Raw genomic sequence first — 23,871 nt, forward strand, 5'->3', positions numbered from 1 at the left:
GTCATGTCCGACTCTTTGTGACCCCATAGACTATAGCCCACCAGGCTTTTCTGTCCTTGGGATTCTCCAGGCAAGAATACTGGAGGGGGTTTCCACTTCCAACTCCAAGGGATCTTCCCGACCCAGGGATTGAACCCACATCTCCTGTGTCTCCATTCTTTACCACTAATGCCACCAAGGAAGCCCTTGGAAGATGTTGGTCACATCCAAATATCTGGTGGCCCCCTGCTTTATGGCAGGGGGTGAACTCTGAATCAGCCCTCTACACTGCAAACAATGCTAGGATGTTCCTATTTCTTACCCCGTCTGGGGTCTGACGTGTCAGCCATCAGCCACAGGGTCTGATTCAGCTCTGGCTCCATCTGAGGGTTTTGTGCCAAACAGGATTCATCTCTTTCCTAAACTGACTTTGAATTACTTAGGTAACTGTCAGTTCACCTCCTTGCCTGGAGATGACTGAGGACAGAACCTGATGTGGGTAGATCCCCCAACCTCGCTGCCCAAATAAAATTAGTACATCCGTGTTCCAAAGAGGACATGCTCCTTAATTCAGGCTTCCCCCTTTCCCATACCCACAGGCCTGGAAGGCAAATCAAAGTCAGACAGATGCCCTGGCATTTAGCGTTTTGTCTGATACCGAAAGTGGTGTATTTTACTAATGAGTCGATGCGGGATAGGCATTTTTGTTAACCGTTAAGAAAACCCTCAGGAGATTTCTAGGGCAGAATTTGAACTAAAGCAGATCATCTCATTAATATGTTAATTTTGCCTAACGGATTGAATCCCGGTTCATCTGATGACCTCTGTCTGCCCCTCCTTGCTAGAAATTGGATGTTGAGTTAAACGCCTGTGTAATAGGAGTCGAGATATCAATAAGTGAGACGACAGCACTGCTGCCTGCCGCACGGAACGGGCATTTTGCTGGCTGCAGGCCCTCGGCTCCCTCCTGCCAAGGCAGCTATTGCAATAGCAGTCACATAAAACGATGGTTTTTCCAGTAATCGTGTACAGACGTTAGAGTTGGACCGTAAAGAAGTCTGAGCACTGAAGAATTGATGCTTTCAAAACTGTGGTGCTGGACAAGACTCTCTAGAGTCCCCTGCACAGCAAGGAGATCAAACCAGTCCATCCTAAAGGAAATCAGTCCTGAATACTCATTGGAAGGACTGATGCCGAAGCTGAAGCTCCTGTACTTTGGCCACCTGATACGAAGAGCCAACTGATTGGAAAAGCCCCTGATGCTGGAAAAGATTGAAGGCAGGAGGAGAAGGGGACGACAGAGGATGAGATGATTGGATGGCATCACTGGCTCAATGGGCATGAGTTTGAACAAGCTCCGGGAGAAGCTGAAGGACAGGGAAGCCTGCAGTTCATGGAGTCCCAAAATGTCAGACATGATTGAGTCACTGAACAACAAAATTTCACTCAATCATAAATGATGAAATAGATTTTTGGAAAAAAAAAAAAAAAGCAAACACATTTTGTCTGTCAGTAGTTGCAAAAATAATCCTTAAAATGCATTAAACCTGGATTAATTTTTTTTTCCTGAAAATAGTTCTTCCTTTCTCTCCATCTTTTTTAAGCATTTTATCTTGTAAACAAATGTAGTTTGGAATTTGGTATGTATGCAATGTGAATAAATGAAAGGAGTGTTCTTTCAACCAAATGCATGCTACTTATGCTGTTACTAATTAATAATTTACTTTCCCTAATCTGAACCAGGATCAGCTCTGTGCTCACCCACATGCAGCTCGCCGCCTTGGCGTCCTGTTTGTCCACACAAAGCCCCGTTGTTACAGGCGGGGGAGAGTATGTGCCGAGGTCTGGCCGCTCGTGGCTGTCCTCCTTCCTCCTGACTTCTGTCTACACCGCAGGCGGTCGCTGCAGGAGCCCCACTGCCCAGGCAGCCAGGAGCCCGTCTGGGGGGTCGGACCTGAGAGCCTGACGGCGCGGCCCTGGTGCAGGGTGGCAGCGACCAGCCGTGCCCTGGGCCGGCACCTGGCCGGCAGGAAGCACCTCTGCTCTTTCCTGACTCCCCGGGTCCCTGCTGCGCCTCCCGTGCCTGGAAAGCCAGGCCCTCGTCCTTACCGCCTCTGCTGGGCGCCATCGCCTTGAAGGTTGCAGTTCCCCTTCCTCCACCAGCTCAGAAGGTGACCACTGTGCATTCAATCACATGTCTTTCCAGCAAAGGCTAATGATAGAATTGTGATAGCCCGGTGCTCAGCAGTAGAGAAGCCATCTGCGGTGCAGGAGACACTGCCGGAGCTGCGGGTTCGGTCCCCAGGTCGGGAAGACCCCCTGGAGCAGGAAATGGCCACCCACTCCAGTATTCTTGCCTAGAGAATTCCTTGGACAGAGGAGCCTGGTGGGCAACAGTCCATGGGGTTGCAGAGAGTCAGACACGACTGAGTGGCTGGGCACGCTCACACACGTAGAACGTTGTAAACATTAAGAGGTCACCTCTAGGTCTACCACTGAAGACATTACCAGGTCTTCTTCTCAGGCGGACTGTACTTCTTTCTGGGTCTTCTAGACATATAATAGGGTTTATTTATACAGAATTTATGTATTGATTTCTATTAACTTGTCAGTTTCACTAAATCCCTCCTATGATGTGTGTTGTTTAATTAATTGTGTCATTAGAGTGGGGTATCTGTTACTTCTTTTTGTTGTTTAACTGTAGTTACGATAACAATAGGCATCACTCTGTCTTTAATTGCATTTCTGATCATTGTCTTAGTATTGGTTCCTGCTTATGGAAGTCCTGGTTCAAAGGATATGAATATTTCAAAGCTTTATGCCACGTAAGGAAGTCATTTTTTAAGAAGGCCCTGCCAATTTCAGCCGCCAACAAAAGTGTTCGGGAATATCTTTCTCATCATAATTTTTCAGAATTTTATTTCTTTTGCAATTTTCATGAGATTGACATTTTACTATGCTGATTTGGCGTTTATATTTCTTCTGTTAGCCACCCTCTTTACTTCTAGAGCGTGTTTAAACAACTTTTTCTTAAAGCAACTTCCAGTGAGTGGAGACACACTGTACCAGCCGTTATCCTAGAACTTTCTTTAGCTCACTTCTTATCACAGGAACTGTCTAGCTGGATAAATATGACTTGTTATCTTAGTTTTACGGATGATGGAACTGCAGCTTAGAGAATTTAGATATTAATGACTTTGCCAAAGTTAGCCAACTAAAAAGTGTTTGAATCAGGATCCTTGGGAAGATGGAGTAACTCCAAAACTTGACAAGCTTCATCACTAGTCTCCTACAAGAGAAACGATGCAGCTCATTACATGGAAAACACACACACACACAAAACAAAGCGACAAGTCAGCCTAAACCTCAGCCCCACGGTTCCCACTGAGTGAGCTTCATCCCGACGCCCCTTTATGCTCATTACAAAGATGGTGGCGTGGAAAGAGGCAGGGTGGGTGAAAGACGATGCAAAAACTATGAAAATGGAAATATTATTTTAAAATAATAGTGACCTCTAACAGAATTTAATTGCATTTAAACTATTTATCCTCCAAAAGAATTTAGTATTTACATAATCATACTTCTGAATGTTTTCCTATGACATTTCGCAGAACCGAAAGCAAGGGGAAAAAATGGTCACATTTTTTTTCTCGTATGTGTTTATGGCTTCCTATTCTAGCATTTGACTCGCTAAACCATGTAGAGTTTATTTGGACACAGGGGGAAAGACTTTCTTTTTTTTTCTTCTAAAATACTGAATCAGTTACCTAGAGACCGCTCCTTCCTTAACTGACTCACACTCTTTGCCACTTGATGCTCGTATTAGGGCTTTAAAAATGCTCTCCCTCCTAATTAGGAAGCTCATGTGTGTACTATCGGCAGTAAATAGAGACAAGATAGTGCAAAATCATTCCTTTATCTTGTTTTTAAAGGAAAAAAAAATGGTCATGTGAGTGACATGATAGCCCCTAAGTATCATGATTATTTTCGGCTTGTGGAAGCACAGCGCAGGCACATAAAGGGGCTTTGGGGGCCCCCGTGGCTCTGCAGTTTGGACAAATCAAGCAGAGTAGAAACATGAGCAAAGCATCCGCCGTGGAACTCCCCCGACTCTTCCACTGCAGGGGCACAGGTTCAGTCCTTGGTCGGGGAACTAAGATCCCGCAAGCCATGAGGCGTGACCAAGCAAACAGAAGCAAAACCCGCACCTTCTGCGCCGGCAAGGAGACTGGTGATGAGACAGTGAGCACCGTCGTGGTGAGTGACCGTCACTCCCACGGGCAGAAAAGGCGGACCGCGTTCCCCCTGCAGATGCGCTGGACAGAGACATTAACGTGAGGGGTGGGCTGACCAGTGTTCCAGAAGCATCCAGGCCTTTCTTTGCAAGAAGCACCTCAGGGGTACACCCCACCCCAGCCCGTGCTGCCCCCACAGCCCTGCAGAATCCAAGTTGTCAGGGTCGCTGGGCCACGCAAGGCTCCCCTCCTCTCCTCACTCACTACATGTGTGCACATCACAAAGATGATGGCCTGGGAAGAGGCGGGGTGGTCCAAAGAGGATTCAGGACTGGACACAGGGGCTGATAGAGCGAGATGGGCAGCGTCTGTGCTTTGACCGTCCAGGACAAGCGAGTTCTGAGGATGATCGTTTACACGGGAGAATGAAGTCTTTACCCAGATTCCTTTGCATTTTGCACCCTCGTTTCACGATCTTCATTGTTCTTTATTTACAAGAACACTTTGAGGAGCAGCTTGATTTTTGGAGTGGCCCAGTTTAATCTGTGAAAGAACATGCGTGTGGCTTATGGGGTTAACTCGTGTTGTACTTACGTGTGACGGAGAAATTGCTCGACTTGCTGCTGGGGGTAGCCTGGTAAGGTCCAAGTTCTAGCTGAGGAGACCCGCTCGGCAGGCGGGTGCGAAGTCCTTCAGAGGAAGCAAGTCTGGTTGAAGGAGACAGAAAGTGTTTCAGAGAAGCAAATATTATTAAACCAAACGTTTGTTGTTGCAGTTTGTCCTTAGATATCAAACGCATTTTTGTTAACGAGTCTGTGTTTGAATCAAAGCATTCAAAGAAAACTTTTCCTCCTAATTTTCAGTTTTTCACCAGGTTAAGATCATCGTTTGCATGTTTTTACTCTGGATTATAGATGACGTGCTAAGTGGCCGTGGGCAGGGTTAAGGATGCCCATTCACTGTGTCTTGTTCCATTTCAGCTCACAGACATGGGGCATTGGGATTCTGGACATCTTCGGATTTGAAGAATTTCAAAAGAATGAGTTTGAACAAGTAAGTGGATTTCTTTTGTAATTTTATTAACTTGAATGGTTAATTCCAAGTTTTTCCAACTAATAGTTACCACTTGTGAATTCATTAGAGACTACCCCCATGATTTCTTGCACACATATAATTAAAAGAAATACTTTGCCACCCTGTTTTAAATTAATGTCCCTGGTTTGTTGACATAGTCATCATTTTTCTATGACCTTGGAAACTGGCCTGATCATTTAGTTTTAAACGGAGGCGCTTGTTTTAAAAGACAGTATTAGATGAAGACCAGAGCTGTGTTTATGGAAATGCCGTTTCAGCTGGGCCAGAGACAGTGTGGGCATCTGTGAAATGAGGGTGAAGGTCTTTAGAAACCCCTGGCCAAAAATCAGAATGGACATACTCTCTCATGCTCAATGCTCTTATTTGTGGACTCAGCTTTACGCAACATGCGTACATATGACTAATGGCCAAGTCATAACAGGAGGTTAAAGAGGCATTGATTATTTTTAATCCATTTACAATTTAGGGTACTTAAAAGGCACTCAGTTCTTTAGGCATCCTATTAGTATAGTGCAGATAGTTTAATTGAATTAAGCGTATCTAAAAATTAAATGTTAAGAATAGAAATAAAATTTGCCTCATCAGAGAAGGAAAAATAAACCTGTGAAAGGTACAGGTGGAAAAAGGAAAAGCCACACTGTATTATATGACATGAAAAATTTCAAGTATGCCATGTTGAGGGTGGTTCGTGACACCAGATGAGGAGTTAACTAAAATGAGGTTGAAACCCAATTCTGTGACTTGTACTAGCAGGGCCGTCTTGGCCAGGATGCAGAGTCTATGATGAGCTTTGGTTTCCTTGTCTGTAACGTCAAGACGGCAGCAGACCCCCAGAGCTGTGTGAGTAGACAAGATGCTTATCGCGGAGGTTCTGGTGTCCTGTTCCCGCTCTCTGCACATGTGTAAGAACTGGTGGGTAGCCACGCTCACCTCTGTAGGTGGGAACACCCAAAAACCTTTTCCAATTTGGCCTTTATCCCCCTAAAAACGTGGTGCAGAGCCTTGTGAGTAAGCCTTAATCATGCCGACTCACTTAATCCAGGGTGAATCATCATGAATCACTTCTCTGCAAAACTCTACCCGAAGTCTCATCTGAAATAAGACCAAGGAGACCAGAGATTCCTTCTCCCTTTGTGCTCTGTGTCCATGGATTCATGCAAAAGGGAGGACTTCGTGGTTCTGTTTATTTACTGCTTATTATTAAGAGAAGCTGTGATGCCCCTAAGGAAGAAGGCAGTGAAGAGCCAGCAGCAGGCTGTCCCACGCGAGACGTGGGCCTGCAGCCGCCTCCACTGATGGGTCGCTCAGACCCCATGTTTGAATGCCATTCGTATTGACGCTTTTACATTTTTGTCTTAGAAAAAGACAGACTTCTGGTTTCCGATGGGACTCACGGTTTCTGCATCTCCTGGTTAATGACACGCAAAGATCACAGGTGGGCAGTGTCCACACGGGCCAGGCTCCCAGGCTCCACTCTGCACCCCACCTGGGTACCCATTAGACCTGTGCTGGCAGCTGAGATGTGCAAAACATTCATATTATCTTTTTGTGAAAACTAGCTTCTTTACTATAGTTACATGCATCCCTTATCATTCTTTCCTTCTGTTAAACATTTTAATTATATAGTTCACAACATATACATGGTCTGAGATTTTTACATAACAAAGAATGGCTTTTTTTTAATCTAAAAAAACAAGTCTGTTAAATACCAAAAGCTTTAGATACTTAAGGGTAAAAGCTCAAGACCAATTTTTTTTAGACCTAAATTAAGAAAACAGTAAATATTTTGAAAGATGTGCTTTTAGTTTGCTCGGTAGGTTTTTAGCTGGCTTGCTTAATTACTGGGGCACAATGGTACCCAGGAGGGATTTTGGAATCATATCTCAGCCTACGGTGGATTTAGCAAATTCCTGAATTTGCCTGTGAGGAGTTTTAAAGGCCATTGGTTTGAATGATGCATTCCAGATTCTGAAGTTGCTGATAGAATGGTGAACTTTCGCACGTCTCATTCCACTGGAAGCTTGCAGCAGAATGTTGACCAGATCAATATTATATTCAGAACCAAACCCAGAAGGATCTTAATGTCTTTATAAGTATCTGTTCTGTTTTGAACGTACTGACCTATGGGCTTCTCACTAGAACGTCAGCCCCCAGAGGTACAGTCAGGTGTGGGACTGCATTATGCATGTGATACAAGCTTAGCAGATGCGTTTCAGCCAAAATCTAGAGAGTAAACTCATGAAGAAAAATCTTGCTCTCCTGGTGGCTCAGACGGTAACGAATCCGCCTGCAATGCAGGAGATCAAGGTTCAGTCCCTGGGTTGGGAAGATCCCCTGGAGAAGAGAATGGCAAACCCACTCTCCAGTATTCTTGCCCAGAGAATTTCATGGGCAGAGGACCCTGGTGGACTGCAGTCCATGAGGTCACCAAGAGTCAGCCACGACTGAATGACCAGTCACTAGCAGATATGTTTCAATTAAAACTGAGTATACGCATAAGAAAAAATATTTAGTAAATTTGCTAGTGGTCCTTCTTGCTCAGGAATAGGAAAATATATATTTATACATTTCTTGACAATTGTTCATCCATAAGAATTTTGCATAAGAAACTTGACATATATTTAGGACAGGGACAGTTTGAGAAGATTCCAAGAAGTGCTCCAAAAATCAGGACCGCCAGCTTCAGTATGCTCAGGAAGCTGCCAAAGACTAGCTGAAAGCTTGCGACACTTTTCCTGAGAATTTGTTTCAGCTAATAGGAAATGCTAGCGCCCTTAGCCACCACAGTGCCACGGATGTTAGAAAGCCAAAGGCACTTTAAGGCACGATGTGACGGGGAGAGGCGAAAATATTTTTCAGTCCAGAGGTTATTAATATTTAGACAGCTGAAAAGGACGAATGAAAACATGGCCGCAAACAACGAGAGAACCTGATACAGTAGCAACTTGTAAATCAGTGCCTCAAACAGAGGACTTTTGTATGTTCTTAAGGCAGTTTACCTGGAGAAGGCAATGGCACCCCACTCCAGTACTCTTGCCTGGAAAATCCCATGGACGGAGGAGCCTAGTGGGCTGCAGTCCATGGGGTCGCCAAGAGTCAGACATGACTGAGCGACTTCACTTTCACTTTTCACTTTTATGCATTGGAGAAGGAAATGGCAGCCCACTCCAGTGTTCTTGCCTGGAGAATCCCAGGGACGGGGGAGCCTGGTGGGCTGCCGTCTATGGGGTCGCACAGAGTCGGACAGGACTGAAGTGACTTAGCAGCAGCAGTAGCAGCAAGGCAGTTTACCAGAAGACAAAGAGGAATAGAGGAAAACATTTACATCATCAAAGTTAGTAACTGGCCTAAGTGAGAGCTCCCCTGGAGAAGGGAATGGCAACCCACTCCAGTAATCTTGCCTGGAGAATTCCATGAACAGAGGGACCTGGCAGGCTACAGTCCATGGGGTTGCAAAGAGTCAGGCGTGACTGAGCAACTATCACTCACCAAGTGAGAGCTGAAATCCTCCTGGAAGTTGCAGGTAAAAATGAAAAGCCCTCCTGAGTTATTGGAAAGCCCTGATGTCGCAAAGGTCCCGGATTCTCCCCAAGTTAATTTATAAGTTCACTTGGTGCGATCTCACTACAAGTAAATGAAGAATGAATGACAGAATTAGAGCAAGTCATTGTCACCGCTCCTGATAAGTAACGAATCTAGGCATCTCTGCGATGAGGACCAATCACAGCTGACTTACAAGGAAGGGTGACAGTGTACCAGACGCTTCTCAAGTGTCTTGCCAAGGAAGGGAGGCTGGAAGGAAGGAAAGGAAACATCCTGAGTGTAGTGAAACGTATTGATGTAACTACTAATTAGCAGAAACTAGGGACAAGGTTCTGACTTCCCTGGCGGTCCAGTGGTTAAGACTCCACCTTCCAGTGCAGGGTTGTGAGTTGGATCCCTGGTCCGAGAGCTGAGATCCCACATGCCTCATGGCCAAAAATCTCAAAGTGTAAGACAGAAGCAATATTTGTAGCAAATTCAATAAAGATTTTTAAAAATGATCCTCATCAAAAAAAAAAAAAAAAAAACTTAAAAAAGCAGCTGATGACAGAATGATAAACTAAGCCACAAGGGTCCACCCTACAAAATCTAAACTGTAAGAAACAGTGCGAGAGAAATGACCTGACTTCTTCAACATATAAAATGCAAGAATAAAAGTGTGAAAGAACAAGGTGACTTACAGATTAAAGGAGCTCTAAGAGACATATAAATCAGTTACATATATAGGCACTATGTGGGTCCTGATTTGCTTAAGTATAACAATTATGAGTGAATCAATGTAATGTGACATCTGGATATTTGACAAAATTAAAAAATTATCCTTGATAGAACTTATATGTGATATAGATACTGTGAAGGTACTTTTTTAAAGACCTTGTGGCTTAGAGAATTATGCTCAAATATTTGCAGTTAAATGACACAATGTCTGAGAATTGCTTCAGTGAATCTAACGTTGAGGGTAATGGACAAGGAAATGGATGAGGCAGAGTTGGCCATGAGGTGCTAATTGTTGATAATTGTTGAGGTCGGTTGATTGCAGACGGGGTTTATGGGGTTATTCTTCTCATCACGGAGTATGTTGAGGTCGTCCGTACTGTACAGGTGCCCCTCTGAGATACTGCTGACTCAGGTCCACAGCAGAAGAGCGAACACGCCATAAAGCTAGTCACATGCGCTCCCTTTTGTTTCACAGCGCGTATGGAAGTAATGTCTGCACTACACTCTGTGAAGTGTGCTATAGCTTAACATCTAAAGAAAAAACGATGTCTGTGCCCTAATAGTGAAGACTTCATTGCTAAAAAGCACTGTCATCTGAGCCTTCAGCAAGTCTTTGTAGAAACACCAAAAATCAATGAATCCCAAATCACCATAACAAATATAATAACAATAAAACAGTTTGAAATATTGCAAGAATTACCAAAGTGTGACACAGAGGCGTGAGTTGAGCAGCTGCTGTTGAAAAGCTGATGCTGGTAGACTTACTTGACCCACGGTTACTCGAGAGTTTTCAATTTGTAAAAAAGGCAGTGGCTGCGAAGCACCATAAAATACGGTATGCCCACACTACCTAAAATAAACGAGAAAACTCTTAAGATTATATAAATATTATTTTAATAAATGCTAGAACGTGTTCTCCCAACTACTGCTATTGCCACTCTTTACAGGCTACAGATCTTCACCAAAGTCATAAAGAACACAGTAGTGGAAGCTAATGATTTAACATTCAATAATTTCCCTCAATTTCCCACTAGACACATAGCATGCAGCCACATGAAATGAAACTTTTAAAGCCGTGGAGTCTAGTAAAACTGCTTATCAGCAATTTGCTATAAGAATGCAGAGAATTTGGAAAGATAACACAGTTGTTCAAAGTAAAAGCTTCTGTTGTAGAAGATAAGATAATGATAGCTGACCAGTCATCAAGGGAGGCTTCATCTAAGCGGATTTCAGAAGCGTCTTCAAGGATTTGAAACATTTCCCTGCTTACAAAATCTTTAAAGAGTGAGATTTCTTGGAAAGCCCTGGTGAACAATAACTCAGGTTTGGGCTAAGTGTTCAAAGGTTTGGAAAAAGCCAAATGCCTGGACTTCTAAAGTTCTGTGAAATAAGATTATATAGTTTGTCAGCCTCAACCTTTAAAAAAACCTCATGCAATCCCTAGTTGTGAAATCACTATCCTAGATATGATACAGAGAGAAATCAGTGGACATGTAGAAAGAAAGTGGAAGTGTTGGTTGCTCAGGCAGGTCCAGCTCTTTGCCAGCTCATGCATCGTAGCCCTCCAGGCTCCTCCGTCTATGGGGTTCTCCAGGCAAGAACACTGGAGTGGGTTGCCATGCCCTCCTCCAGGGGCTCTTCCTGACCCAGGGATTGAACCCTGGGCTCCGGCTTTGCAGGCAGATCCTTTGCTATCTGCGCCACGAGGGAAACCCAGAGGATACATTAACAACCAGCAACTGAGCTCATGCCTGTGCTCTTGTGTAGATGATTCCATTTTACAGATGGGAGAACTGAGAGTGCTTTGGCCTCTGGTCTGTCAGAAAGTGTTTTATGGGAACCTGGAAGGATCCATTTTTTCTGGCTTATTTGCATCAGAGTGCTCTGTGGTTCATTCATTCAACAGATGTTCTTTGTATGTGTACTAAGTTCCAGACTCTGTATTAGGCACTAGGGAAGGTGTGGACGTTATGGCGAGGTCGGTGGGGTACAAATGTGAGAAGGACTAACTCTACGTGGATATCTTGGGAGAAGAATTAGGAAAACCTTAGGGAGGAAAAGGCTTCTATTTCCACCCCTAGTATGGCAAGTCCCATGGATTGTTCCTTTGATTTTTTTTGATTGAAGTATAGTTAATTTATGCACTGTTTTGTTGGTTTCAGGTGTACGGCAAAGTGATTCAGTTTTTTATATATATATATATTATATATATATATACAGATACATATATATATATATTCTCTTTCAGATTCTTTTCCATTATAGGCTGTTACAAGAAACTGAATATAATTCCCTATGCTATGCAGTGGGTCCTTGTTTCTAACCTATTTTAGGGTCCCTTTTCCTCCACACCCTCTCCAGTATTTATAGATTTTTAAATTATGGCCATTCTGACTGCTGGGGGGTGATACTTCATTGTGGTATTTAACCATAGCACATGTTCTGATAGACTATTAGGTATCAACATGATCTATTTTCAGCTCAATGAATTGATCTATGAATTCAAGAAATATTACTAAGTTGTTTCATATTTAAATTCCCAAATCATGCATTCATTAAATGTCTAACTCAGAGAACATTTTCTTCTAATATTGAATTTTCTGAAATCTTTTCAGGAGCTCACCACACTATTGATAACACAATATAAGAAAAAATTGAATGAGGAAATGTATTTTTTTACATAGCAGAACCCTGCTGCTGCTGCTGCTAAGTCACTTCAGTCGTGTCCGACTCTGTGTGACCCCATAGATGGCAGCCCACCAGGCTCCCCCGTCCCTGGGATTCTCCAGGCAAGAACACTGGAGTGGGCTGCCAATTCCTTCTCCAATGCATGAAAGTGAAAAGTGAAAGTGAAGTCGCTGAGTCGTGGCCGACTCTTAGCGACCCCATGGACTGCAGCCCACCAGGCTCCTCCGTCCATGGGATTTTCCAGGCGAGAGTACTGGAGTGGGGTGCCATTGCCTTCTATTCAGATTCCTATTGAAAAATAAGCAGATTAATTAATGACATGCTATTTTAATGTACTTCTTATAATAATATTGTAGTCTATGTTTAAAAATAGTGTGGTTAGAGGTCTTCAGGTTAACAGTTTTGAAAACATTTTGGGAGGAACAAAAAAAATGAAGCAGAAGAAAGCAATGTTGAGCATGAAAAGTGCACATTTAATGAATTTTTTTCCCCTCAAAACTTTTTAACTGAAACAATATCACCATTTTAGAGCTAAAGAAACTAAGGTTCAGATAATTTAAGTGACCCAAGGAAGAACACACAGAACCAGCATCTGATTCCAGAACGTTTCAAAGGTGGTTTGAAAGTTAAACTTAAAGATTCATTATTATTACATTATACATTTCCTAAGCTTTCATTGCTACCTTCTTATGGGTGTATTTTTTTTTTTTATTTCTCTTATGATACAATATTATTATTAATTTATATTATTCTATTAAATATAGAAGCAATAAACTTTTAATAAATCTTATATGCCATTGTTTTTTTCAGAGTGAAGTTTTTCAGCAAATCCATTTGTTTAATATAAATAAGTGAGTTGGCGAGTGCAGGCGTGTCTTCTTCCTTGTAGAGAGAAGGCAGCCCTTTTGTTGCACTTTGTTTCATCCGGCTTCACAGACACTGTGAATTTTTCACAAATTAAAGTTTTGGGACAGCCCTTCCTCAGGCACGATTCACTGTTGCCATTTTTACGGCAGTATTTGCTCCGTTCATGTCTTTGTGTCACATTTTAGTAATTGTCACACACCATACTTGTTTGTTCTTGTTATATTTGCTATGACGGTCTGTGGTCGGTAAGCATTAATATTACTGCTAAGACTTGCTGAAGGCCCAGACGCTGTTCAGTGTATTTAGCAGTGAAGTAGCTTTTAATCATGTGTATTTCTTCAGACATAATGTCATTGCACGCGTAATAGAGTGCAGTGTAGTGTATGCGTAACATTTCTCGGTGAATCCCCTGCATTCACCAAGAAGTTTGGTTCTGGGGAACCAAAAGATGCATGTGACTAGCCTTATTGCCATATTCCTGTTCCTGCTGTGGTCTGGAACTAAACTCAAAGTATCTCTGGGGTGTGCCTGCCCCAAGGTGATTAAAAGGAGGTGTTACAAAATGTAATAGGAAGAATTAATGTATTTAAAAATATGTATCAGGTTCCTTTAGATAAGAGTCAGTTGAGTTCTTTTGATGGCAACTAACCAGGAAGAAGCTCAGCTCTGCAATAATGAGTCTGCAGATGCCAAGCCCCAGGAGTGCTGACTGCAAGCGTGGTTCCATTTAGCCTTCTGCTAACAATCAATAGTGGCTACAATTTCTCGAGGCTTTCGTAACTCAGATGCTCTTCCTCTATGATCACTAGCTCTTGCAGCACCTTCTCAGAAAGGTGAGGGACCTCTAGAAGCCTTTCTGGGGCTACATGGGAATTCACATGCAAATCCATTGGGTCCCAAAGTGGCACTTTTGTGCCGTTCTCTTTCTTTCTCTGGCACCTTAGAACCAGTGCTCCGAAGTCTGTGATGTTTTGAGGATCTCGTTGTTGTTGTCGTGTCCGACTCTTTGTGACCTCATGGACTGCAGCCGCCAGGCTTCTCTGTCCTCCACTGCCTCCTGCAATTTGATCAAACTCATGTCCATCGAGTCGGTGATGACATCCAACCATCTCATCCTCTGTCGCCCTCTTCTCCTCCTGCCTTCAATCTTTCCCGGCATCAAAGTCTTTTCCAGTGAGTCAGTTCTTCACCGGAGAAGGCAATGGCACCCCACTCCAGTACTCTTGCCTGGAAAATCCCATGGATGGAGGAGCCTGGTGGGCTGCAGTCCATGGGGTCACTAAGAGTCGGACATGACTGAGCGACTTCACTTTCACTTTTCACTTTCATGCATTGGAGAAGGAAATGACAACCTGCTCCAGTGTTCTTGCTTGGAGAATCCCAGGGATAGAGAAGCCTGGGGGGCTGCCGTCTATGGGATCTCACAGAGTCGGACACAACCGAAGTAACTTAGCAGCAGCAGCAGTTCTTCACACCAGGTGGCCGAAGTATTAGAGCTTCAGCTTCAGCATCAGTCCTTCCAATGAATATTCAGGACTGATTTCCTTTAGGGTGGACTGGTTTGATCTTCTTGCAGTCCAAGGGACTCTCAAGAGTCTTCTCCAATACCGCATTTCGAAGACATCAGTTCTTCGGTGCTCTGCCTCCTTTGTGGCCCATATCTCTAGGCCTTGTGTTTAATCCTGGATAAGGAGAACTCTTTGAAAAAGACCTTTCTTCCTTTAGTGTTTGTGTGTTTCAATCTGACATTAGCAGATTGTTATGCAGAATATGGCAAGAAAATTAGCCAATACCTGTATTGTTGACCGCCCCTAAATATTGGCGATTCACATTAAAGGAGATTATAGGCATGAATTAAAACTCATTAAAATATTGAATTTATTTTTCGAACCCCTGTTGCACTGAGTAACAGAATCCCTAAAAGAAATATGATAGAAAGAGAAAGTGTTTTTGTTATCTGTATAAAAATAATGTCTTCATGCCTGTGAAGTAACTGCCAACTATACTAGCTTAAAACCTATTGCACAGAGTTTGATTTGAAATCTCAGTGAGAATCCAGAGAAGGAAAGGGTGTTTGGTTTCCTAAAGAAACAGCAGATCGCCCAGGCGGCGCTCGTGGTAAAGAACCCACCTGCCGGTGCAGGACACATAGAGACATGGGTTTGATCCCTGGGTCGGGAAGATCCCCTGGAGAAGGAAACGGCAGCCCACTCCAGCATCCTTGCCTGGAAAATCCCGTGGACTGAGAAGCCTGGTGGGCTACAGTCCATGGGGTCGCACAGAGTTGGACACGACTGAGCGACTTCACTTTCACTTTCATTTTCACTTTTGGCATGGGATGGATCAAATGTCTAATGAGCCAGATGTCTAAAGGACATTTTGGTATTTTCTTTTTTGTTGTTGTTGTTGTTTTAATTTATTTTTAATTTAGGGTATATTTTCTTTGAGCTTCCTTGGTGGCTCAGCGGTAGAGAATCTGGCTGCCAATGAAGGAGACGTGAGTTTGAACCCTGGGTAAGAAGGATCCCCTGGAGAAGGAAACGGCAGTCCACTCCAGTATTCTTGGCTGGGAAATCCCATGGACAAGGGAGCCTGATGGGCTACAGTCCACAGGGTCTCAAAAGAGTTGAATGCTACCGAGCGACTCAAACAACATCAACAACAAATAGTTTCTTGACAGTGTTGTGTTACTGTCTGCTGTGCAAGATGAATCAGCTGTAAGCAGATCTGTGTCTGCTGCCTCTTGAGCGTCGCTCCCACTAAAGGACACTGGACAGGAACAAACGTCCTTTAAGGTATAACGGTGTGATATATGTCGTGCACGTGTGTGTGTGCAAATTGATGTGGAAATCAGTTAATGGACTGTGTATGCCATCATCTGTCTCCACGTTCGAATCACCCGGAAAAGTTCTCAAATCTATCAATGCCAGGCCCCACTCTGATTTAATTGGTATGGGGTCAGACCCAGACATCAGCCTTTTTTTCAAAGCGCCTGGTTAATTCCAGTGTTCAGTAGGATTTTGAATCCCCGTCTAACGCCTGGGGCTTTGCCTTCAGCTGGAGTCAGCTTTAATTAATCTCCACTTTAATTCTGTGATGCATATGTCATGCTTTATTATATTTTTGCTTCAGATAAATTTCACTGAGTAATAAAAATAAAGGGAGAACAGTTGGTGAAAATTTACTCAAGAAATTAAGTTTGTCATTAATACAAATGATGGGCCATCTGGATAAGCAATAATGGCCTGTTACTAAAGAGTGTTTTCAAAGGGTGCATGGTTTTTATTATTAAACCGCTCCACAATGGCACCTAATGTACAAAGCATGTATTTTAATCAGAGAAGGTGCATGCTAATTAAACGGTTCTTAATAATTGTTCATTATCATTTATGAAAACCTACCTTTTACCTACATTAATGTCTACTCCAGGGAATACTGGGGGATTTAATGAAACTCAAACATAGTTCCAATGGATAGAGGTGAAAAATAAAAACAATGACTGTTTTGCATTGAAGTCAGTGATAGTCTCAATTACTGATGCAGATTTATGCTTCGAGATACACAAACTACTTTGCCTTTGCAAATCTTTCTGTCTTTCTCTGACGGTGTTTAGCACACGCACGCATATGCACACACAACACAGACAGCTCAGTGAGGACCAACCACGAGCGTACAGGTTCTTGTTCTGATTCTGGCCACCACTGCGTTCGTGGCATGCAGTTTTTTCTTTTCAGTAAGAGGCCTGCCTCAGGGCGATATGTCCACAGCCGTCCCCCTAGCTGCCTGTCCTGGTGGTTCTGAAGTTCATGCTGTTAGCACTTCTTTTATGTTTTAACCTTTGCTGAAACAGTGAGTGCAATGAACAATTTAGAATAGGGAAAGGAAAACTGTTCTGGTGAAAATGCTTGTATGTATGACTTCAAAATGAGTGTGAAAAATGTCTACTTCTAACCCCAAGTGCTCGCTGTGATTTCCTTAAATGCATCGCTCACCGCTGTTAGAAATCCAGGCCCACATTTGGTTTCAGGAAGCACCCCTGTTAAAAAGGCTGCAAGTCAGAAATCACAGGCTATTCAGCAGTATGTATCTAAATGGAGTTTTCCTTGGGATTTTAATAAAAAAATTTTTTTTCTCCCCAGAATACAAAGAACACAATGTACAGTTAAAAGTTCCGATATATTGTAAGGATCACCCCCTGTCACCGAGTCCCACCCAACACTGCAGCTTCAAAATGGTAACACTTGGGACAGAAGCTGTATGTTTCATGGATCATTTTGACCAGGGGAGCATTCATTTGGCTTCCTCTGTTTAGAAACACAGGCCACATCTTTTTTGTTATTGTTGTTACCAAAGTTTGGTAGATTATTTTAGACTTTCCTTCCTGGGGAAAGAAAAATAGGGGGGAAAGGACTGAAAGCCCTTTTTCCAGCTCTTTCGAATGACCGTGGCTTTCTCCACATTCACATTTGGTATTGTCATTCTAAACAGTGGATCAATTCGCTGAGACCCATATTCAGTTCAGTTAAATGTTAGGAAGCAAAACTAATTAAAATGTCTAGTTTTTATTATAAAAGCATTTGAGTCAGTTAAAACACTGCAGCCAGGGGTATATATAGAGGTGGTCAGCTATAAACAGTCAAGAGCAAGAGAATTTAGTCAGTTGTCATCAAAAGTAATTTTTGTAACCGAGCTGAAGTCTATTCTGAATGCACAACAATAAGAGAGCTATCATATTGTATAATTTATACATATCATATATAATTTATATAAAATTATTGTATTAAATGTGTTTGAGATATCTACATCTACCTAAATATTTTTAACTAGAGCATCTCAAAATGAGGGGCAGGAGAAGTGTCATATGATTTGGATGTTACTTCTACAGCAGAGAATCAGCCATTGCTGGGCTTATTTCAGAATCCTTTATCAGACTTATTTTTATTTTTTCATGCAGTAACGGACTTCATGTCGTTTTTCGTGGCTTCTCCATTTAAGTCTTGAGCGATCTATTTCCTCAAATATATAACATTTAAGCACACCTTCTGTAACTGCTTTTAAATCAAACTGCTGAGCTGTAGGATCTATTTGTGTTGTCTTAGATGATTCAATGCATATTTTAATGTCAAAAAGTTTGAAAAATTTCAATTGTGTATATCATCTAATCAAAGTGAATCTTTTCCAGTGGTTTCATTTCATAATGGAGCCATTTATTTTCTGTACATTTACTGTAAATATTTCACTTCAAATTGAAGAAATTTCTTTTATAGCGTTTATTAATCTTTGGTAGAGAAATTATCTCAGGACAAAAAGAGTTTATCACATTGTTAGTTTGGAAAAACACCTCAAAGTATTATTTTAAGCAAAGTGAAGTATTTTTTAATTTTCTTGTTTTTTACTCTATCAACAATTTTCAGAAATTTCTGTTTTTCGTTTATGATTATAATAACAGTGACAAGAAAATATATTCCTTTCACAGTGAGCTACTGTTGAGGACAGATGCTGCATAGTTTTGCAGAGAAAGATTTGTCTTTCCCGAATCATTCCCAGAGATTTATACTGCATGGATAAGATAAACATAGATCTCAATGTATTGATATCACTTAGTTTTGATGGGACAAGTCAGGGGGATGAATGTGCTAGACTGTGTCAGCTACAATCGGGGCTTCCCTGGTAGCTCAGCTGGTAAAGAATCCGCCTGCAATACAGGAGACCCCGGTTCGATTTCCTGGGTCAGGAAGGTCCGCTGGAGAAGGGCTAGGCTACCCACTCCAGTATTCTTGGGCTTCGCTGGTAACTCAGATAGTAAAGAATCTGCCTGCAATGTGGGAGACCTGGGTTTGATCCCTGGATTGGGAAGACCCCTGGAGAAGGGAACAGCTACCCACTCCAGCATTCTGGTCTGGAGAATTACATGGACTGTGTACTCCATGGGGTTGGAAAGAGTTGGACATGACTGAGCAACTTTCACTTCACAATTGTATCAGGAAAGAAATATGTTTCAGATGATATTTAAATTCTGAATTCTATGCCTGCCTTTCCCAGCTCTCACATGCAGATTTATAGGTCTGTATCTGTATTCAAAATGTTTTTGCCTTAACAACCAAGAGTGGAAACTTAGTTCTATATGGTACGTTCTCAAATAAAGCAACTGTATTTTTAATACTTTTATATTCAGAGCATTGATCTGCAAAGTTGTGAGTTTATTTAGGAAACAGTTTTAAATTTAAAACCCTTCCAGCTTTGCATATATCTCATGAGATGTAGTCATCAGGAGGAAGAGAGAAAAAGCTCTGGTTATCTACTGGCCAAATCATAGAGAAAGAAGAAAATTCAAGAAATTTCAGAGATCCCAGATGGAGTGGTAGAAGGAAGAGGTGATGCAAAGAGGGATTTCAAGTTTGGACAAATTCTCTCAAGTTATTCCAATTTTAAAATGATTTCCACGGCAGCAGCAGTGTGGCGTCATTCTTATTCTTTGGGGAGGGGCTTAGAAAAAGCCTCGTTTAATTAATTAATACAAGGATGAGGCTGGGCACACAGTCAGCATGAGCATATGCCGTGGGTCCCTCCCTCCGCCCCCTCTTGAGAGGCCACAGCGAAATAGCCAGAACCAGGTCCCAGTGCTCACTGGTCCCTCCAGGCCCCTGGACGCTCAGCTCCCTGGGTTCTCAGTCCAGAGTCCACCTGCTGCCTTCCGTCGTCAGCCAGGGCTGGGACAATCCAGGCGATGTTCAGACAGACACACTTTTTTAAAATATTTCTTTGTTTCAAACTATTTATTTGGGAATTAATATCTCCAATTTTCCTTCTTGTTAATTTTTTTTTTTAAGGTCTTATTTTGTACTTGAAGCAATAGGGAAACTTATTCAGTCTACAGACATTCACTATCACCAAATTTACTGAAACCATCTTTTACTGTGAAGCAGAGATGCAAGAAACGCTACTGGAAACGAGGGCCGTCACCCCCGACCATCGTTTTTAACCCTGTGTGGTTTTTTGCCACAGAGATGAGGAGGCAAAAGTTGCCCCTCCTTCCTCTGGTTTCTCATTAAAATGGAGCTTTTCTCTTCACTTGTTGGCCAGGCCCCAAATACAATTTCATTTTGGAAATATATTTTTTAAATACTGAAGTATATTTTAGACCCCAAATTTGTAAGTTAATGTTGTAATTATACTTCTTGTTGTTTTTAACATGCTCACTTTCAACTGCATAATCAGACCATGTGAAGTCAACCGCATCCAGTGAAGGTCTCTACTTTGGCTTCTCGGGGCCGCCTGGATGCGCTGACGGTGTTGGCCATTCTCGAGGCAGCGCTTGGCCCGTCTGCAGCATGTCCTGGAATAACGCGTGTGCATGCCGAGTCACCCTGTGAATTGTTTTCTTGTTCCCACCGTAGCTCTGTGTCAACATGACCAACGAGAAGATGCACCACTACATCAATGAGGTGCTTTTTCTACAGGAGCAAACAGACTGTGTACAAGAGGGAGTTACCATGGAAACGGCTTATTCGCTTGGTAACCAGACAGGCGTTTTGGATTTTTTTTTCCAGGTATTCATATAATATAATTAGATACTTTACAGGATGCATGCATTTCAAAGTACTGGAGACAAAGAATTTTCTTTCAAGAAAATTTTGTAAGAGACTTGACGATTTCTAATTCATTTATAATCATTCAGGGTCAGTTGAGGAGCATACAACCTTTCTCTGAAAGTGTGCTTGAAGGATTACCAATTGATTGAAAGAACAAGAGATAATCAGATCATTTTGTTATAAAAATAGTCAACAGCGGTTATATGGCTAAAACTTTCCTTTTGGAATAGTTACAATATCCATTGTACAAGTATGATATTTTATAAATAGTACTAAGACTGGCAGGGCTTCCCTGGTAGCTCAGCTGGTAAAGAATCCGCCTGCAATCCAGGAGATCCCGGTTCAATTCCTGGGTCAGGAAGATCCACTGGAGAAGGGATAGGCTACCCACTCCAGTATTCTTGGGTTTCCCTGATGGCTCAGCTGGTAAAGAATCCGCCTGCAATGCAGGAGACCTGGGTTCCATTCCTGAGTTGGGAAGATCCCCTGAAGAAGGGAAAGGCTACCCACTCCAGTATTCTGGCCTGGAGAACTCCATGGACAGAGGAGCTTGGCGGGCTACAGTCCATGGGATTGCAGAGTCAGACACAACTGAGTGACTTTCACTTCCAGACTAGCAAGATCATAAAATAAATTCTAAAAATCTTGTTTATCTCCAAAGTTCTAAGTCTGAATATGGAAAACTTTGGCAGGAAAAAATGTATATACATACATGCCATATAATCTTAGTGCCTCTGTGGGTGTTTATGCTTATCTTTATTGTTTCTACCTTATAAAGCAAGAATCTTTGCCTCCGTGTCACCATTATAAAAATGAAAATCTATCATATAAACAGCAATCTCTACTAACATAAGGCATTATATAGATTTGTAAATAATATTTTTAAAACACTTGAACGTTGTTTAAAACGAATGCCATTTCGCTATTGGAAAGAGTAATATATGATTTTCTACCCTTTATTCTTTAGCTGTGTACTTATAAATTATTTTAGTTTATTCATTTTCCTATTAATAACATGTAAAAGGGTCTCCTTTCTGTTACTAACTTGTCAGTGTACTGTGTTTTAATTACAGAAGTTCTTCTTTTCCAGAAAGCCCCCTCTCACCATGACATGCATAGTATATAGTTTAACTCTTCATTACAAAATGGGTTGACAATAACATATACTTTACCATATGTGGAAAGCCTTGAGTACCACTGCCCTCCTCCTCACTTGCTGCTGTGTCCTTGGCTGCAAAACAGTGGTCAGCAGAACGAAATTATTTCTATCTCTTTGGTTATTATCAACCTTGGGGGTCATCTTTGGAATGGTTATCTCAGTGGAACCCTCATCATTACCAACTGGAAATGACAGTGGATATTTCTGCTGCTACTTCTCTTTGATCCCTCTCAAAGTGCAGTGAAGAGACATACCAAGTATAGAGTGAAAGTCACATGTTTACCCATAAATTTGTAGGTCTATGGGCTTCCCAGGTGGCACTAGTGGCCAAGAACCCACCTCCTGCCAATGCAGGAGACTTAAGAGACGCAGGTTCGATCCCTGCATCAGGAGGATCCCCTGGAGGAGGGCATGGCAACCCCCTCTAGTATTCTTGCCTGGAAAATTCCATGTTTAGAGGAGCCTGGCAGGCTGCAGTCCATGGGGCTGAAAACAGACACGACTGAAGTGACTTAGCACGCAGGCATATAGGTACATAGGTCTATATACCAGAAAGAAAAACTACAACTTTTCTGTGGTTGGAAATTCTATTTTTCTTAAGATGAGAATATATATTTGAACAACTCCCGTGTTTTCAGGATGTTAAAGCATGCTATTTTATATATTTATTAATTTTTGATTAAAAAAATACTGCTGAGGGTCAACATTACATCAGAGGTTTGCTAGGTGGTAGGGACACAGTGAACAACAAAAATAGGTGTGTATTGAAAGACAAACTCTTGTTCTGAGCAGTTGTATTGACATGATGAGGCTGTAAATGGTATGTGTGAACAATAACGAAAATAGCAAACGGAGGAATGGAAGGGAAAAAAACAACTGTCTTTTTAACTTTCAGAAGCCTTCTGGATTTCTCTCTTTATTGGATGAAGAAAGTGAAATGATTTGGTCAGTGGAACCAAATCTTCCCAAAAAGCTCCACGGTCTTCTAGAATCCTCAAACACAAATGCAGTCTACTCCCCTGTGAAGGATGGAAATGGGAACCTTGCCCTCCGAGAGCAAGGGACAGCTTTCACCGTTATGCACTACGCGGGCCGGGTGAGTTCACAGAACTGAGCACTCATGGACTGAAGGTCTTGAGGGCAACCCTTTAAGATTCTGATATTTTAGAGTCTTGATCATTGATCCTGGGTGAAAAACCCACAAGCTCTTTCTTCCCTAAGCTGTTTCCTTTTTGCCTGATAAGGACTAGGCATCTTCAGAATGTGGGTGATGAAGCATGCAGTAGAATTCGTTTCATAACGTTTCCAGATTTGTAACTTGGGACGTCCCAGGGGGCGCAGTGGTAAAGAATCCACCTGCCAAAGCAGGAGATGCAGGAGACTCAAGTTTGATCCCTGGACTGGGAAGATCCCCTGGAGAAAGAGAGAGCAGCCCAATCCAGTATTCTTGCCTGGGAAATCCCACGAACATAGGACTGACTATCTAGACTGACTGTCTACAGTCCATGGGGTCACAAAAAGTGGGACATGACTGAGTGACTGAGCTTGCATGCCAGATTGTAACAATATGAGCAAAAGAGAGCTGGATTTAATACAGAAGGTCTGCTGTGAACTTCGGGATATTTTCAAAATCCGGTTGGACACCTGAGTTTACTTACCCTCAAACTAGCTGTTGCTGTTGTTCAATGACTAAGTCACGTCTGACTCTTTGTGACCCCGTGGACTGCAGCACGCCAGGCTTCCCTGTCCTTCACTATTTCCTGGAGTTTGCTCAAACTCATGTCCATTGAGTTGGTGATCCATCCGACCATGTTATCCCTTCTTTCGTCCCCTTCTGCTCTTTCCCTCAAGCTTGCCCATCATCAGGGTCTTTTCCAACAGTTGTTAGTATGAAATTACTTTTCCTGAAGCATGTCTGCCTATGGAAGTTACTCTCAGATCCCTGTCCGTTCCCTAACCAGGTTTGTAAAGCATGCTTCGTGCTTCAAATCCTTCA

The 23,871-nt window shown here is 42.4% G+C and overlaps 1 protein-coding gene across 3 annotated transcripts in view; it reads left to right on the forward strand.

The window, feature by feature from the left end:
- The window catches only part of MYO16 (myosin XVI), a 504,859-nt gene that overhangs the window by 322,920 nt on the left and 158,068 nt on the right, over nucleotides 1-23,871 (forward strand). For all 3 annotated transcript variants that reach the window (XM_043891888.1, XM_043891887.1, XM_043891889.1), the window contains 3 exons: nucleotides 5,195-5,267; nucleotides 20,522-20,674; nucleotides 22,771-22,971. In XM_043891888.1, the coding sequence (XP_043747823.1) occupies nucleotides 5,195-5,267; nucleotides 20,522-20,674; nucleotides 22,771-22,971 (427 nt within the window). The remainder of the gene's footprint in view (nucleotides 1-5,194; nucleotides 5,268-20,521; nucleotides 20,675-22,770; nucleotides 22,972-23,871) is intronic.

The sequence above is a fragment of the Cervus elaphus genome, chromosome 30 (assembly GCF_910594005.1).
Source record: "Cervus elaphus chromosome 30, mCerEla1.1, whole genome shotgun sequence".
Lineage (NCBI taxonomy): Eukaryota > Metazoa > Chordata > Mammalia > Artiodactyla > Cervidae > Cervus > Cervus elaphus.